This window comes from Schistocerca americana, chromosome 7 (assembly GCF_021461395.2).
Source record: "Schistocerca americana isolate TAMUIC-IGC-003095 chromosome 7, iqSchAmer2.1, whole genome shotgun sequence".
NCBI classification, from domain to species: Eukaryota; Metazoa; Arthropoda; class Insecta; order Orthoptera; family Acrididae; genus Schistocerca; species Schistocerca americana.
Genome location: NC_060125.1, coordinates 50,195,646 through 50,212,238, shown reverse-complemented (window position 1 = coordinate 50,212,238; position 16,593 = coordinate 50,195,646). Strand labels below are relative to the sequence as shown.

Here is a 16,593-nt window from a genome sequence, read left to right as displayed (position 1 = left end):
ATTTTTTGAAGTGCACAGTTTTACATTTCTGAACATTTAGAGTGAGTTGCCAATCTTTGCACCATGTTGAAATCTCATCAAGATCTGACTGAATAATTATGCAGCTTCTCTCAGATAGTACTTCATTATAGGTAACTTCATCTGCAAAAAGCCTGATTTTACTGTTAATATTAAATCTTTAATGCTAATTGGTATAAACATAGTAAACAGCAATAGCTAACTTTACATGCAATTATTGCAAACTTACAAAAGAGGCAGGGTGGAAACCATTATTAGTCAAGCTGCAAAAGGTTATGGTAAAAGCATGTTGTTGTTGTTGTTGTCTTCAGTCCTGAGACTGGTTTGATGCAGCTCTCCATGCTACTCTATCCTGTGCAAGCTTTATCATCTCCCAGTACCTACTGCAGCCTACATCCTTCTGAATCTGCTTATTGTATTCATCTCTTGGTCTCCCTCTACGATTTTTACCCTCCATGCTGCCCTTCAACACTAAATTGGTGATCCCTCGATGCCTCAGAACATGTCCTACCAACCGATCCCTTCTTCTAGTCAAGTTGTGCCACAGACTCCTCTTCTCCCCAATTCTAATCAATACCTCTACATTAGTTATATGATCTACCCATCTAATCTTCAGCATTCTTCTGTAGCACCACATTTCGAAAGCTTCTATTCTCTTCTTGTCGAAACTATTTATCGTCCATGTTTCACTTCCATACATGGCTACACTCCATACAAATACTTTCAGAAACAACTTCCTGACACTTAAATCTATACTCTATGTTAACAAATTTCTCTTCTTCAGAAATGCTTTCCTTGCCATTGCCAGTCTACATTTTATATCCTCTCTACTTCGACCATCATCAGTAATTTTGCTCCCCAAATAGCAAAACTCCTTTACTACTTTAAGTGTCTCATTTCGTAATCTAATTCCCTCAGCATCACCTGACTTAATTCGACTACATTCCATTATCCTCGTTTTGCTTTTGTTGTTGTTCATCTTACATCCTCCCTTCAAGACACTGTCCTCCGTTCAACTGCTCTTCCAAGTCCTTTGCTGTCTCTGACCGAATTACAATGTCATCGGCAAATCTCAAAGTTTTTATTTCTTCTCCATGGATTTTAATACCTACTCCGAATTTTTATTTTGTTTCCTTTACTGCTTACTCAATATATAGATAACATCGGGGAGAGGCTACAACCCTGTCTCACTCCCTTCCCAACCACTGCTTCCCTTTCAAACCCCTCAACTCTTATAACTGCCATCTGGTTTCTGTACAAATTGTAAATAGCTTTTCGCTCCCTGTATTTTACCCCTGCCACCTTCAGAATTTGAAAATGAATATTCCAGTCAACATTGTCAAAAGCTTTCTCTAAGTCTACAAATGCTAGAAACGTAGGTTTGCCTTTTCTTAATCTTGCTTCTAAGATAAGTCATAGGGTCAGTATTGCCTCACGTGTTCCCAATATTTCTACGGAATCCAAACTGATCTTCCCCGAGGTCGGCTTCTACTAGTTTTTCCATTCGTCTGTAAAGAATTCGCATTAGTATTTTGCAGCCATGACTTATTAAACTGATAGTTCGGTAATTTTCACATCTGTCAACGCCTGCTTTCTTTGGGTTTGGAATTATTATATTCTTCTTGAATTCTGAGGGTATTTCGCCTGTCTCATACATTTTAGTCACCAGATGGTAGACTTTTGTCAGGACTGGCTCTCCCAAGACTGTCAGTAGTTCTAATGGGATGTTGTCTACTCCCGGGGCCTTGTTTCTACTTAGGTCATTCAGTCCTCTATCAAACTCTTCACGCAGTATCACATCTCCCATTTCATCTTCATCTACATCCTCTTCCCTTTCTATAACATTGCCCTCAAGTACATCGCCCTTGTATAGTCCCTCTATAAACTCCTTCCACCTTTCTGCTTTCCCTTCTTTGCTTAGAACTGGGTTTCCATCTGAGCTCTTGATATTCGTACAAGTGGTTCTCTTTTCTCCAAAGGTCTCTTTAATTTTCCTGTAGGCAGTATCTATCTTACCCCTCATGAGATAAGCCTCTACATCCTTACATTTGTCCTCTAGCCATCCCTGCTTAGTCATTTTGCACTTCCTGACAATCTCATTTTTGAGACGTTTGTATTCCTTCTTGCCTGCTTCATTTAGTGCATTTTTATATTTTCTTCTTTCATCAATTAAATTCAATATTTCTTCTGTCACCCAGGGATTTCTACTAGCCCTCGTCTTTTTACCTACTTTATCGTCTGCTGCCTTCACTACTTCATCCCTCAAAGCTACCCATTCTTCTTCTGCTGTATTTCTTTCCCCCATTCTTGTCAATTGTTCCTTTATGCTCTCCGTGAAACTCTCTCCAACCTCTGGTTTTGTCAGATTATCCAGGTCCCATCTCCTTAAATTCCCACCTTTTTGCAGGTTCTTCAGTTTTAATCTACAGTTCATAACCAATAGATTGTGGTCAGAGTCCACATCTGCCCCTGGAAATGTTTTACAATTTAGATCCTGGTTCCTGAATCTCTGTCTTATCATTATATAATCTATCTAAAACCTGTCAGTATCTCCAGGCTTCTTCCATGTATAGAACCTTCTTTTATGATTCTTGAACCAAGTGTTAGCTATGATTAAGTTGCACTCTGTGCAAAATTCTACCAGGCGGCTTCCTCTTTCATTTCTTATCCCCAATCCATATTCACCTACTACGTTTCCTTCTCTTCCTCTTCCTACTATCGAATTCCAGTCACCCATGACTATTAAATTTTTGTCTCCCTTCACTATCTGAATAATTTCTTTTATCTCATTGTACATTTCTTCAATTTCTTCGTCATCTGCAGAGCTAGTTGGCATATAGACTTGTACTACTGTCGTAGGCGTGGGCTTCATGCCTATCTTGGCCACAATAATGCATTCATTGTGTTGTTTGTAGTAGCTTACCCGAACTCCTATTTTTTTATTCATTATTAAACCTACTCCTGCATTTTGTATTTATAACCCTGTATTCACCTGACCAGAAGTCTTGTTCCTCCTGCCACCGAACTTCACTAATTACCACTATATCTAACTTTAATCTATCCATTCCCCTTTTTAAATTTTCTAACCTGCCTGCCCGATTAAGGGATCTGACATTCCACACTCCGATCCGCAGAACGCCAGTTTTCTTTCTTCTGATAACGATGTCCTCTTGAGTAGTCCCCGCCTGGAGATCCGAAAGGGGGTCTATTTTACCTCCGGAATATTTTACCCAAGAGGACGCCATCATCATTTATCCATACAGTAAAGCTGCATGCCCTCGGGAAAAATTACGGCCATAGTTTCCCCTTGCTTTCATCCGTTCATAGTACCAGCACAGCAAGGCCGTTTTGGTTAGTGTTGCAAGGCCAGATCAGTCAATCTTCCAGACTGTTGCCCCTGCAACTACTGAAAAGGCTGCTGCCCCTCTTCAGGAACCATACGTTTGTCTGGCCTCTCAACAGATACCCCTCCGTTGTGGTTGCACCTACGGTACGGTTATCTGTGTTGCTGAGGCACGCAAGCCTCCCCAACAACGGCAAGGTATATGGTTCATGGGGGGGGGGGTGGGGGGGAGGGGGCCATTTGTGCCCAAAATGACTGGAAATGTACTGCAGATGATTTAGTATTAGTTACGAATCGCAAAATGTATCGCCTTTTTCTAAATTCTGTAACTGAGAATACATTCAGTGACTGTTTTTAATGATTACCTGTGAACTGATAATTAATTTCATGAACTGTTAATCTTCTGTAATGTATTCTGCAAGCTGTGACAATAGAATTGGAATATGAACTGTGCTACTCCCAGTAGTTGCTTGCTTTGAACATCGTTTTCATACCAGTCTACCAGTTAGATGTGAAAGACATCATTTCAAGAGTATAATTGTGGGTCTGTTTTAAATATTCGTCTGCAACATGTGAACTGTAGGGTTACTTCAGGTTTAGGTTACTGCGCTCAGTCAAGTTTTGGGATATCTACAGAGTGTAGAATGTGGCTAGCCTTTTTTTCTGTACTGTAGTTACAGTGAATGAGAGTTTATCTAGTCATAAACTGCAGGTTATTCAACAACCAAATTCAAATAAAGTTTTTAAATTGCATATCTGTTCTGAATCATATCCTCACCACCAGCTTTGCTTCCATATCTAATGGGGTGCAGCTAGCGATGGCACATTTGTATAGGTAAATAAAGTTACGCTATACTAGGTTTTCGTAATGTACATATGGCACATCTTTGTATGGTCATTTTTTGCTGTCTTTGTTTATTGTGAAACGTTATTTATTTCATGTAATTGTGACAGTTGGTTTGAAGTTTGACAGCTGTTTCACATACTTCAAAGATGCTGTATGTTTACATTTATTTATATTTATCATAGATGACGTTTAGGTTGTCTGCAGTTTTGTGTAACCTATAGTTGACAACCCAAACTTCTTCTATGATAAATATAAATAAATGTATACATATAGCATCTTTGAAGTGTGTCATACAGCTGTCAAACGTCAAACCAACTCTCAAAATTACTTTAAATGCATAATGTTTCACAATAGTTAAAGACAGCAAAAGACGACCACAAAAATATGCGATATGTATGGACATCAAGAAAACCTAGACATAAGTGAATCTGTCAAACATCAGTTACCACCAAGTGGGCAAGATCTATACAGTTCATATTAATTGCAGGTTGTGCTAGAAAATGGCACTAATGCTGAAATAAGCCTATAATACAGAATCAATAAACCTTGTAGCAGCTAAATGGAATTAATTTTTATATTCTACACTGAGGTGACGAAAGTCATACGATAGCGATATGCACATGCAGATGGCGATAGTATCGCATACATAAGGTATAAAAAGGCAGCGCATTGGCATAGCTGTTATTTGTACTTGGATAATGCATGTGGAAAGGTTTCCAGTGTGATTGTGGTCTCACATCAGGAATTAGCAAACTTTGAATGCAGAATGGTAGTTGGAGCTAGACGTATGGGACATTCCATTCCAAAAATTGTTAGGGAATTCAATATTCTGAGATCCATAGTGTCTACAGTACACCAAGAATACCAAATTTCAGGCATTACCTCTCACCACAGACAATGCAGTGGCAAACTGCCTTCATTTAACGACTGAGCACAGTGGCATTTGCATTGAGTTTTCAGTGCTGACATAAGCAACACTGCATGAAATGAGCATAGAAAACAGTGTGGGATGTACGACTAATGTATCCATTAGGAAAATGTGGCAAAATTCGGCATTAATGGGCTATGGCAGCAGGCAACTGACGGAAGTGACTTTGCTGAGAGCATGACATCGCCTACAGAGATTTTCCTGGGCTCATGACTATATCATTTGGAGCCTAGACAGCTTGAAAACCATGGCCTGGTCAAATGAATCTCAGCTTCATTTGATAAGAGCTGGTCGCGGGGTTGAAGTGGAGTGGAGACAACACTAAGCCGTGCACCCAAATTGTCAACAAAGCACCTTGCAAGCTGGGTGGTGGCTCCGTAATAATGTGAGCTTTCTTAACAGCGAATGAACTGGATCCCCTCGCCCATCTGAACTGACCATTAACCGTTTGCAGCCATTCATGTCACTGAACAATGATGGAATTTTTATGAATGACAATGTGCCATGTCACAGGGCCCAGTTCAAGTGAATGATTTGGCCACCTAGATCATCCAGCATGAATCCCATCAAACATTTGTGGGACGTTGTATTTTGTTTGAAAAGAGGGGAATAATATCCAGAAATATTTAGGAGGAAGCATGGTTTTTTGTACAATTTTTGGGGAGTGTTTGTTATAAGAGTCACAGAGACCAGTGGGTACTTTGAAGAACAATTTTGTGTACACAGTTTAAAATATAACATTTATCTATCAACTCTGTTGTCATTTTCTTTGCATCAGATTGAAATGCAAGACAAACCAATTTAGTTATTGTGGCAGAAAAAAAATTGTTGTAAAGCTTCAACTTTCATTGGCTACATCACTTATCATTACTAATGATTAACCATGTTTGTATGTTTTTAAGAGTTTGTGGAGCAGTTTAGTCTCTGTATTCTGTGTGAGACTGTGGCCAAGTTTAAGTGTCAAACCTGCATGCTGCCATTGCTGTAATGCACAATAAGTGTGTCTTCACACAGCAAAGGGGGCAATTTTTGTTTTCATTTTCCAATACTGCATTGCCATGTTCTGGGGCTGTCACATGTAAAAGACTAGAATCTAGCTTTTAAGAAGCAGTACAATGGAAGATTGCATCTGTACACTCGATGTATTGTTCATTTTTATCAGTAAATGAAAATACAAAATGTGGTTTGCAGAAATTAATTACAATAAATTTAACTAAATGGATAATAATCATGTAAACATTTTCCTGTTGTGACAATGTAACATGTACGGTTTGTCTTTTTTCCTTATGTTCAATAACTGCATGTCTAATTAGCATTTACTGCTTATTTCCTCCTTTTTAATTCAATTAGTTAAAGGAAATGAAATATTGTATGCCATTACTGGCCAGGAAACGCCATCCGGGGTTGTTGACCTCCTAGTCCAAGTCTGTCTGAAGCCACTTCGGTGACTTGAAATTCAATGATGATGAAATGATGTTGAGGACAATACAACACTGAGTCACTGGATAAAATCTCCAACAGTGCTGGGAGTTGAATCCTGGCCTCCCACCTGGCAGTCAGGCACACTGGCCACCCAGCTGTGTAGACAGACCATTATTTAAAATTATGATGCATGACTAACAAATTTATGTACTGAGGACCTCTTGTTTTTTTGGAATACAGTATGACAGTTGATGCATTTAGTGGTGTAGTATGAACCCTTGAGTCAGTTTTCAGTTTGAGTTGCTGGAAACTTTTCTGAATTGGATTAGACTGATTCACAACTATTTACAGTATTGCTGTGAAGTAAAGAATAACTTTCTTTTTGCTCTTTCTGCAGGTACCCACAGCCAGTATTACAGTAGATGGAAATCCTGCTCTCAATCGTGTTTCTTGGACTCCATCTGGTTTGCATGTAACTGTTGGTGATGATATGGGAAAAATTTGGGTTTTTGATGTTGGTGAGGTAGGTATTTTGCAACATTTCTTTAAAACTTTGTTTGTAATTTAGGTTGTAGCTGCTCTCTCTCCTAAATAGAGGTCTTCTTGTACACCTCCCCCAGACAACAACATCCAGTATCATAGTAAATGAGAGAGGGGGGGGGGGGGATAGGTAGGTAGGTAGGTATAACAACTAGGAGAAGAATAATAGCTCAAGAGCTAGGGTGCTTTTCTGGGTTTTTAAGTTTAGTTACATGTAACCAACCAGTCATCTGCAATTGAGTAGTTGACTGGCATAATTCTAATACAGCATTATCCCTCTTCCATATATCAGGAAGTAACATTTTCTTCCACTTTACGTCATTTTTCTATCGGTTCTGCAGTCACTCTTATGGTCATAATGTTAATTCACATTCCCTGTTGTGTTAACACAATTATAAACTTTCCACCATTTATGCTTAAAGAAACAATATTGATGGGTAAAAAAAAAAAAACTATGTACATGGCATAATATGATGGCAAGGCTTCCTTGAATCCTAGGCTGTCTAGCTCTGAATCAGTAGAACTCATTACAAGTGGAAACAATTCAGGCTGCTACTGCTTTCCCTCTTAACACTGGCAACTTAATAATAGCTATACTATGTGTAGCAGTGTTCATTGCCATGTTAATGCTAGTGAACTAACCGTTGTGTTGAATGTAAGTCCAATCAGAAGGAAACTTAGCAATGATAGACAAGCAATGCTAGCACCTCTTCCGGACAGCATTCGAAGAAGTTTGAACCATTTCACGTCTGGTGCCCTTGTTGAGATACATGAGGTTTGTTTGGAAGTAGTGTTGTGAGAAATAAAATAACTCTAATTTGCAGGGAGATGTTATGAAGTCATGTAGGGAGTAAAATTACTGGGTGATTCCCTGCCCCCTCCTCCTTCACAAACTCCTTTGCTGTTGCTTTTGTCCATCGCATTAATAACCTGCCTTGTATTGTGTGTGCAATTCAATGCCCTACTCTTTTAAGAAGAAGCTGAAGTGCTTCTTTCTGTCATCCCCATTAAGTTTCCACAAAAATTAACTTATATGACCAATTTTCCATCTGTCAAATAGTAAAGCCAATGCTCCTATCTTCTCCCAGTTATGCTTCTCTCTATTTCCCTTCCTCCAAGTCACACTGCCTTCTCTCTCTCTCTCTCTCTCTCTCTCTCTCTCTCTCTCTCTCTCTCTCTCTCTCTCTCTCCCCCCCTCTCTCTCTCTCTCTCTCTCTCCCCCCCCCCCTCTCCCCCTCTCCCCCTCTCCCCCTCTCCCCCTCTCCCCCTCTCCCACCCCCCCACCCTCCCCATCTTCCACCCTTTTGTCATGTCCATTTCTCCTATCTCTCATAATTAAAAACGTACTTTGCCATAATTTCTAATTATTGTTGTACTTATCATGTACTAATAGAAACTGTGTGCGTGTGTGAGGGGGAGGGGCGCAATTTTTTTTTTCCTAAATGGATTATAACATGTGTATCACAATATATAAGAATAATGGAAATTGCTGGATGGAACAATATGTAAAATAAGGGAAAAATAAACACTTGTTCTATGGAGCATAGAAACACATAACATAAAACAGTACTGACCCAAGATTTCGAGCTCTTACAGACCCTTGAGTGTACGTTTGGGTGTCTTTGTTATTGTGTGTGAGAATTTGTGTACTTTTACTATAAAAGAACAAGAGTTTGAAAGCCTGTCCTGATACATGTTACGTCGAATGCCTGGTTAGATATGAGAGAGGCCTGATGGCCCTAATCTTGCCAAGTTAAATAAATAAATATGTAGGCACCATATGTCAGAGTCTTCTAACTGCATTGGATTTCTGCTAAATTTTTGCCAAATACAGCTGTGAATATAAGAAAGAAATATATTTCTGCAATGTAAGAAAAGATAGATTGCCATTTAATGTAAAGAAGACACGTTAAGTTGCAGAGAGGCACGATCAAAAGACACGCACGTGAAGCTTCCAGCCACAGCTTTCATCAGTAAAGACACACAAACACACACACACACACACACACACACACACACACACACACACACACACACACACACACACAAAGCAAGCACACCTCATGCACACATTACCGCCAACTCCAACGTATGGAACCAGAATGCAACGTCATGGGGGATGCAAGCAGCAGTCAGGAGAGAGCAGAAAAGGGAAAGGGATAGTAGTGTGTGTGTGTGTGTGTGTGTGTGTGTGTGTGTGTTTACTGACAAAGAGTGTGGCTGAAAGCTTCATGTGAGTGTCTTCAATCATGCCTGTCTGCAATTTGACATGTACTATTTACGGTAAGTAGCAATCTTATCTTTTACTACATTGTTGGTATTCCTACCTGGAGTTTGCATTGTTTCAAATATATTTCTGCTATAGACGTAACATCAAAACTTTGGAATATATTTATGAACTAGAAAACAAGTTAGAAAAGTATTCCGCAGAAGAAATTGAAATAAGTTAACAATTCTGAATTGTTTTGGAAGAAAAGTGGAAATTGTAACATGTTTGTTAAATATGAAATACATATAAAACAGAGGGTTTCCAATTAAAGGTCAATACAATTAATAAAATGGCTGATGTTTTATGAAATATATATTTAAAAAGTAATTCTCCACCATTACATTTTCAAGTTCTTAGAAAAGTGTAAAAGGACTTTCACTTATTATTTCTGTATTCTCATTAGTATATGATTTTCATCAAAAGTAATTTGAATATAAGTGGCTTCAATATATATTACAAACAGAAGGTATGGAGCTTGGCCAGCTTTCGAAATGCACTTCCTTTTTCTAGCATGTAGTAAAAACATGCACACAGACACCCACACAGTCACTCACACGCCTGTTGCCATACATTGTGCTGAGCACATTGTAGCCAAGCTCCATACCTCTTGTTTTTGTGCCTATCGGCGATGCAGTGCTTCTGCCTTTTGGTGAGTCATCTCCTTTATGTCTAAACCATTCATGATTTTCAACCAGAACTTGCGAATGTTTTTGTTGAAGTAGATAAAATGTATTGCCAATGAAAAATGATAAATTACCTTTATAACAAGAACAGGGGCTTCTTTTTTCTGTCGAGTCACCAACTCTTCGTAGATCTATAACTTTCGTAACATATGTCTTAACCATACAGTTTGCCTTTAGGTTGATACTATGACCTTACTTAGCCCTTAATTTACCATTATCAAGTAAACTTCACATAACAAAAGTTCCAACAGCGGATTCATTTTTGTACTGGAACTCAGTCCTTAGACTGTCCAGACAATGGGATAAGGAACAGAACAGATTCAGAAACATCAAGATGTTAAAAAGGTAGTGCTGGAGAGAGTCCAGGGATGAGTAAGTTGACTGTACAGAACAAAAAAGATGATGGTAAGGGCAATCCATAATCTCAAGAAATTCTGTTTCTGGTGAATATGTTAAATATAATGAACAGTTTTATATGTTGCCTCCCATATTTACATCTCTCCTGTAAATGAGTTTTCCTCAGATACAAAGAGACCGAACAGCTGGGCAGTATTTATCTTTAAGAGGTAAAATTCCAGTATGTCAGTAGACATATTTAAAAGAATACTACAGCACACGAGGTCATCCATTATACACACAGTATTGTTATACTAGATCTTTGTTTCTCCTTATCCTCGCAACAGATGAGTCACTTTCTTCCTGGGTTCTGTGTGGTCTCCCTCGTCCATTCCCACCTTTCCGTATGTAACAACACTCTTGGCCCCCCCCCCCCCCCCCCCTCCCAATAGTGTAGCAGAACTGGAATTCACGTCCTGAAGGTAAGAACTGACCAGTCATTCTGCCTCTTTATTATTTTGGCAGTGTGTATGATCTGTGAAGAAAAAATATTTGAAACTGGTTTCTACTGTATTGTTGTGAGGATGGATGCGTGTGCACCCACACACGTACACATACACACACCCTTCTTTATGAGACAGAACGAGCAGACTGGATGAGACGCTGGGAAGCAAGTTCAGATCATTTTTTAGTGTCAAAGAATAATTTGGAAATAAGGGAACTATTATTTAAAGGGTTAAATGAATTTAAAAATACTCTGGAAAATATTATCAGATAAAGGGGGGTGGGGGGTTCGGCTATCCAAACAGTCACGGTAGCTAAAGAAGAAAATATTGAACAATAATATGTAGCTGCGATTTAATAAACCGCCTGAATTGCATTCAATCTATTTATGTGTTCTACTAAAAATTTCAAATTTTGGGGTTTGGGGTATAAATGGACCAAACTACGGGGTAAGCAGTCGTATCTGATTATTGAGCGTGTGTGTATAGCATACAAAATCAGCTATATGACATGTGTTATGTGTACAGTACTATTATGCTTGTAATAGAATGTGCCATGCTGAAAAAACAGAAAGGTACCACTCAAGAAGAGGTACAACAACCAATTGATCATGCGAAGATCAGCTAACTGTTAAATGCATAACAACACCAGATATAAGCTGTGTGCTGTATTATTAAGTTCAAGTTATATCCAGCTAACTCGAAACAGTTGGGTCTGTCCCACCCTAGCAGTCTGAGAGAACTGGTCTTCCTGTGTAACCATCACCAACATATCAAAGTCTCCTAGGCCTTTTAAAGTAAGTTCCATCACAATTTTACAGTTTTCTTAAGTAAATTTTCCTTGTTATACATATTGTGTATGAGACCGGATGACAGTCTGGCGTAGCAGTAATATCTTTCGTGGGACACTGCGTAGAGTTAGGATTAAATATGAGAGAACAGATAACTTAATTTTGTTAATCAATAAATCATAAACATTACATAACTGAATATCATCACTTTCTTATAAATTAAATGATATAAGTACCATATGCCACTTACTGACATACTGCAGTGCCTGAAGGCGTGAGTGGGGCTGCCAGACTACAACCGGCCAACAACGCGGGTCATATGTCAAACTCACTGCATCTCCACAGCCATTTGGTTTTTGGTGAGGATGTCGCACCAGTCAGCTGCGAGTATCAAAATCCTTACAGTAATTTTTGAAATTAGCCTTCATATACACACAGGAAAAATAGTTCAGCCACTTTGCACCATATATTTATGAATTAAGTAAACCAATCTTCCTTGCAAATCAATGTATGCAATAGTGGAAAAAGTAATCAAGACCTTTACAGTAGTTGTGTGAGACTACCTTCATATATAGGTAGAAGAAAGTAGCAGGGGCTTTGATAATGAGCCCACAACCTTTTGGTTTTCAGGGACACGCTAGACCAGCAGGACCGACTCAGATTCTGCTCAAGCTTTGCTGCTGTCTGGAGTTGTGGTGACTGTAATGCTAGATGGTAATGCCATAATTTTCACAGCAGCAGCAGACTTTAATTCATGATAGTTTGGCCAATTTCAATGAAAAATTTATAAGTTATATATGTGAACCTTCCTCAAGAATCAATCGTTTGCAAAACTCAAAAAGTAATTAAAATGCCATCTCTTGGCAATGTAACTTGCGACATTTTTGTATCCTGTTTTTGAATATTTGATTGTACAATAGAATTGCATCCATGGTGTAGGAATAGTGTCTTTGATTAGAAATCAAAATGTCACCAGTCCTGGGTTCAAAAATGGCCTCTGCTTAAATTTTGGATAAAAATCAGAATTGGTGGCTCAAGACTTCCAGCATTAGAAGTCGCCCTCATTCTGACACTGACCTTGGCAAAGAGTGTAGATGAGTGGATAAGTTAAGAGTACTCTGCTGCCCATGGGGTGTGAAACTGCCCCTAAAGGTGGAATAATCAGCAATGATCAATGGCATGAGGTTGCAGAAGGCAATGGAAACCACTGCATTAAAGACACGTAATGTGTATCCACAGAACATACGTCCTGTGATTGAAAGAGTGTCATGGTGATCCCTCTAATGGCAAAATATTCCGGAATAGTCCCCCATTCATATCTCTGGGAGGGACTGCCATGGGGGAGGTAGCTGTGAGGAAAAGATTGAATAACCAATGAAAGGATAACATATTACGAGTCAGGGTGTGGAATGTCAAATGCTTAAAAGTGGCAGGGGAGTTAGAAAATCTGAAAAGGGAGATGCAAAGGCTCGATCTAGATATAGTAGTGGTCAGTGAAGTGAAATGGAACAAAGACAAGGATTTCTGGTCAGATGAATATAGGGTAATATCAACAGCAGCAGAAAATGGTACAACAGCAGTAGGATTCATCATGAATAGGAAGGTGGGGCAGAGAGTATGTTATTGTGAACGATTCAGTGATAGGGTTGTTCTCATCAGAATCAAGAAAATGATAGTTCAGATATACAGGGTTATTACAAATGATTGAAGCGATTTCACAGCTCTACAATAACGTTATTATTTGAGATATTTTCGCAATGCTTTGCACACACGTACACAAACTCAAAAAGTTTTTTTAGGCATTCACAAATGTTCGATATGTGCCCCTTTAGTGATTCGGCAGACATCAAGCCGATAATCAAGTTCCTCCCACACTCGGCGCAGCATGTCCCCATCAATGAGTTCGAAAGCATCGTTGATGCGAGCTCGCAGTTCTGGCACGTTTCTTGGTAGAGGAGGTTTAAACACTGAATCTTTCAAATAACCCCACACAAAGAAATCGCATGGGGTTAAGTCGGGAGGGCGTGGAGGCCATGACATGAATTGCTGATCATGATCTCCACCACGACCGATCCATCGGTTTTCCAATCTCCTGTTTAAGAAATCCCGAACATCATGATGGAAGTGCGGTGGAGCACCATCCTGTTGAAAGATGAAGTCGGTGCTGTCGGTCTCCAGTTGTGGCATGAGCCAATTTTCCAGCATGTCCAGATGCACGTGTCCTGTAACGTTTTTTTCGCAGAAGAAAAAGGGACCGTAAACTTTAAACCGTGAGATTGCACAAAACACGTTAACTTTTGGTGAATTGTGAATTTGCTGCATGAACGCGTGAGGATTCTCTACCGCCCAGATTCGCACATTGTGTCTGTTCACTTCACCATTAAGAAAAAATGTTGCTTCATCACTGAAAACATGTTTCGCACTGGACGCATCCTCTTCCATGAGCTGTTGCAACCGCGCCGAAAATTCAAAGCGTTTGACTTTGTCATAGGGTGTCAGGGCTTGTAGCAATTGTAAACAGTAAGGCTTCTGCTTTATCCTTTTCCATAAGATTTTCCAAACCATTGGCTGTGGTACGTTTAGCTCCCTGATTGCTTTATTTGTCGACTTCCGCGGGCTACGCGTGAAACTTGCCCGCACGCATTCAACCGTTTCTTCGCTCACTGCAGGCCGACCCGTTGATGTCCCCTTACAGAGGCATCCAGAAGCTTTAAACTGCGCATACCATCGCCGAATGGAGTTAGCAGTTGGTGGATCTTTGTTGAACTTCGTCTTGAAGTGTCGTTGCACTGTTATGACTGACTGATGTGTGTGCATTTCAAGCACGACATACGCTTTCTCGGCTCCTGTCGCCATTTTGCCTCACTGCGCTCTCGAGCGCTCTGGCGGCAGAAACCTGAAGTGCGGCTTCAGCCGAACAAAAGTTTGAGTTTTTCCACGTATCTGTAGTGTGTCGTGACCATATGTCAGTGAATGGAGCTACAGTGAATTTATGAAATTGCTTCAATCATTTGTAATAGCCCTGTACATGATGACTTCCCAAGCTGAAGATGACGAGATAGAGAAATTACATGAGGATACTGAACAGGTAATGCAATGCATAAAGGCAGATAAAAATCTTATGGTCTTCAGGAACTGGAATGCTGTTGTAGGGGAAGGAATAGAAAAAGGGGTTATGGGAGAATATGGGCTAGGTTCTAGCAATAAGAGAGGAGAAAGGCTAATAGATATGTGTAATAAATTTCAGCTAGTAATAGCGAATACTCTGTTTAGGAATCACAAGAGGTGGTGGTATACTTTGAAAAGGCTGAGAGGTATGAGAAGAGTTCAGTTAGATTACATCATGGTCAGACAGATTCAGAAATCAGGTACTGATTGTAAGTCATACCCACGAGCAGCTATAGATCCAGATCACAATTTAATAGTGATGAAGAGAGGCTGAAGTTTGAGATTAGTCACAGAGAATCAATACGCAAAGAAGAGGGATATGGAAGTACTAAGGCATGAAGAGATACATTTGAAGTTCTCTGAGGCAATAAGGAATACCTCAATGGGCACTACAGATGAAGAACAATGGACATCTCTAAAAAGGGGAAAAACAGAAGTTGGGAAGAAAAACATAGGTACAGAGAAGATAACTGCGAAAGAACCATGGGTAACTGAAGAAATACTTTAGTTGGTTGATGAAAGAAGGAAGTTCAAAACTAGTCAGTAAAATTTGGGAATATAGATATGCATGTCACTGAGAATGATACAAATAGGAAGTGCAGGAAGCTAAGATGAAATTGCTGCGTGAAAAACATGAAGAAATTGAAAAAGAAATGGTTGTCCAAAGGTCTGACTCAGCATATAGGCAAGTCAAAACAAACTTCAGTGAAATTAAAAGCAAGGGTAGTAACATTAAGAATGTGATGGAAATTCACTGTTAAATGAGAGTGGATAGGAGGAAAGAGTACATTGAAGGCCTCTGAGGGGAAAGATTGGTCTGATGTGATAGAAGAAGAAATAAGAGTAGATTTAGAAGAGATAGGGTCTCCAGTGTTAGAATATGTATTTGAAAGAGTTTTTTAAGACTTCGGATCAAATAAGGCAGAAGGGATAGATAGCATTGCATCAGAATTTCGAAAATCAATGGTGAAGTAGCATCACAACAACCATCTGTGTTGGTGTATAGAACATATGAATCTTGCTTTATACCACCTGACTTTTGGAAAAATATCACCTGCACAGTTCTGAAGACTGCAGAAGCTGACAAATATGAGGATCAGCGTAACAGTTCATGAACCAAAGTGGCTGACAAGAATAATATACAGATGACTGGAAAAGATGATTGATGATGTTTTAGATGATGATCAGTTTGGCTTTAGGAAAGGTAAATGCACCAGAGAGACAATTCTGACATTTTGTTGATAATAGAAGCAAGACTAAAGTAAAATCAAGGCACCTTCATAGGATTTGTCAACCTGGAAAAAGCGTTTGACAGTGTCAAATGGTGCAAGATGTTCCAAATTCTGAGGACAATAGGGGTAAGCTATACAGGGAGAGACAGGTAATATACAATGTGCACAAGAGCCAAGAGGGAATAATAAGAGTGGAAGACCAAGAATGAAGTGCTCAGATTAAAAAGGATGTAGGACAGGAATGTAGTCTTTCACCCCTACTGTCCAATCTATACACAGAAGAAGCAATGATGGAAATAAAAGAGAGGTCCAGGAGTGGAATTAAAATTCAAGCTGAAAGGATTCAGTGATATGATTCGCTGGTGACACTGTTATCCTCAGTGAAAGTGAAGAACAATTACATGGTCTGCTGAATGGAAAGAACGGTCTAATGAGTATAGAATAGTGATTAAGATTAAATTGAAGAAAGACAAAAGTAATGAGAACAGTGAGAAACTTAACATCAGGAGTTGA

At 39.4% G+C, this 16,593-nt stretch overlaps 1 protein-coding gene across 1 annotated transcript in view; it reads left to right on the top strand.

Moving 5' to 3' along the window:
• Window positions 1-16,593, top strand: part of LOC124622490 (cytoplasmic dynein 1 intermediate chain-like) — a 198,877-nt gene that overhangs the window by 175,875 nt on the left and 6,409 nt on the right. Inside the window, 1 exon segment of the mRNA XM_047148204.1 lies at window positions 6,956-7,081. Coding sequence (XP_047004160.1) covers window positions 6,956-7,081 — 126 coding nt within the window.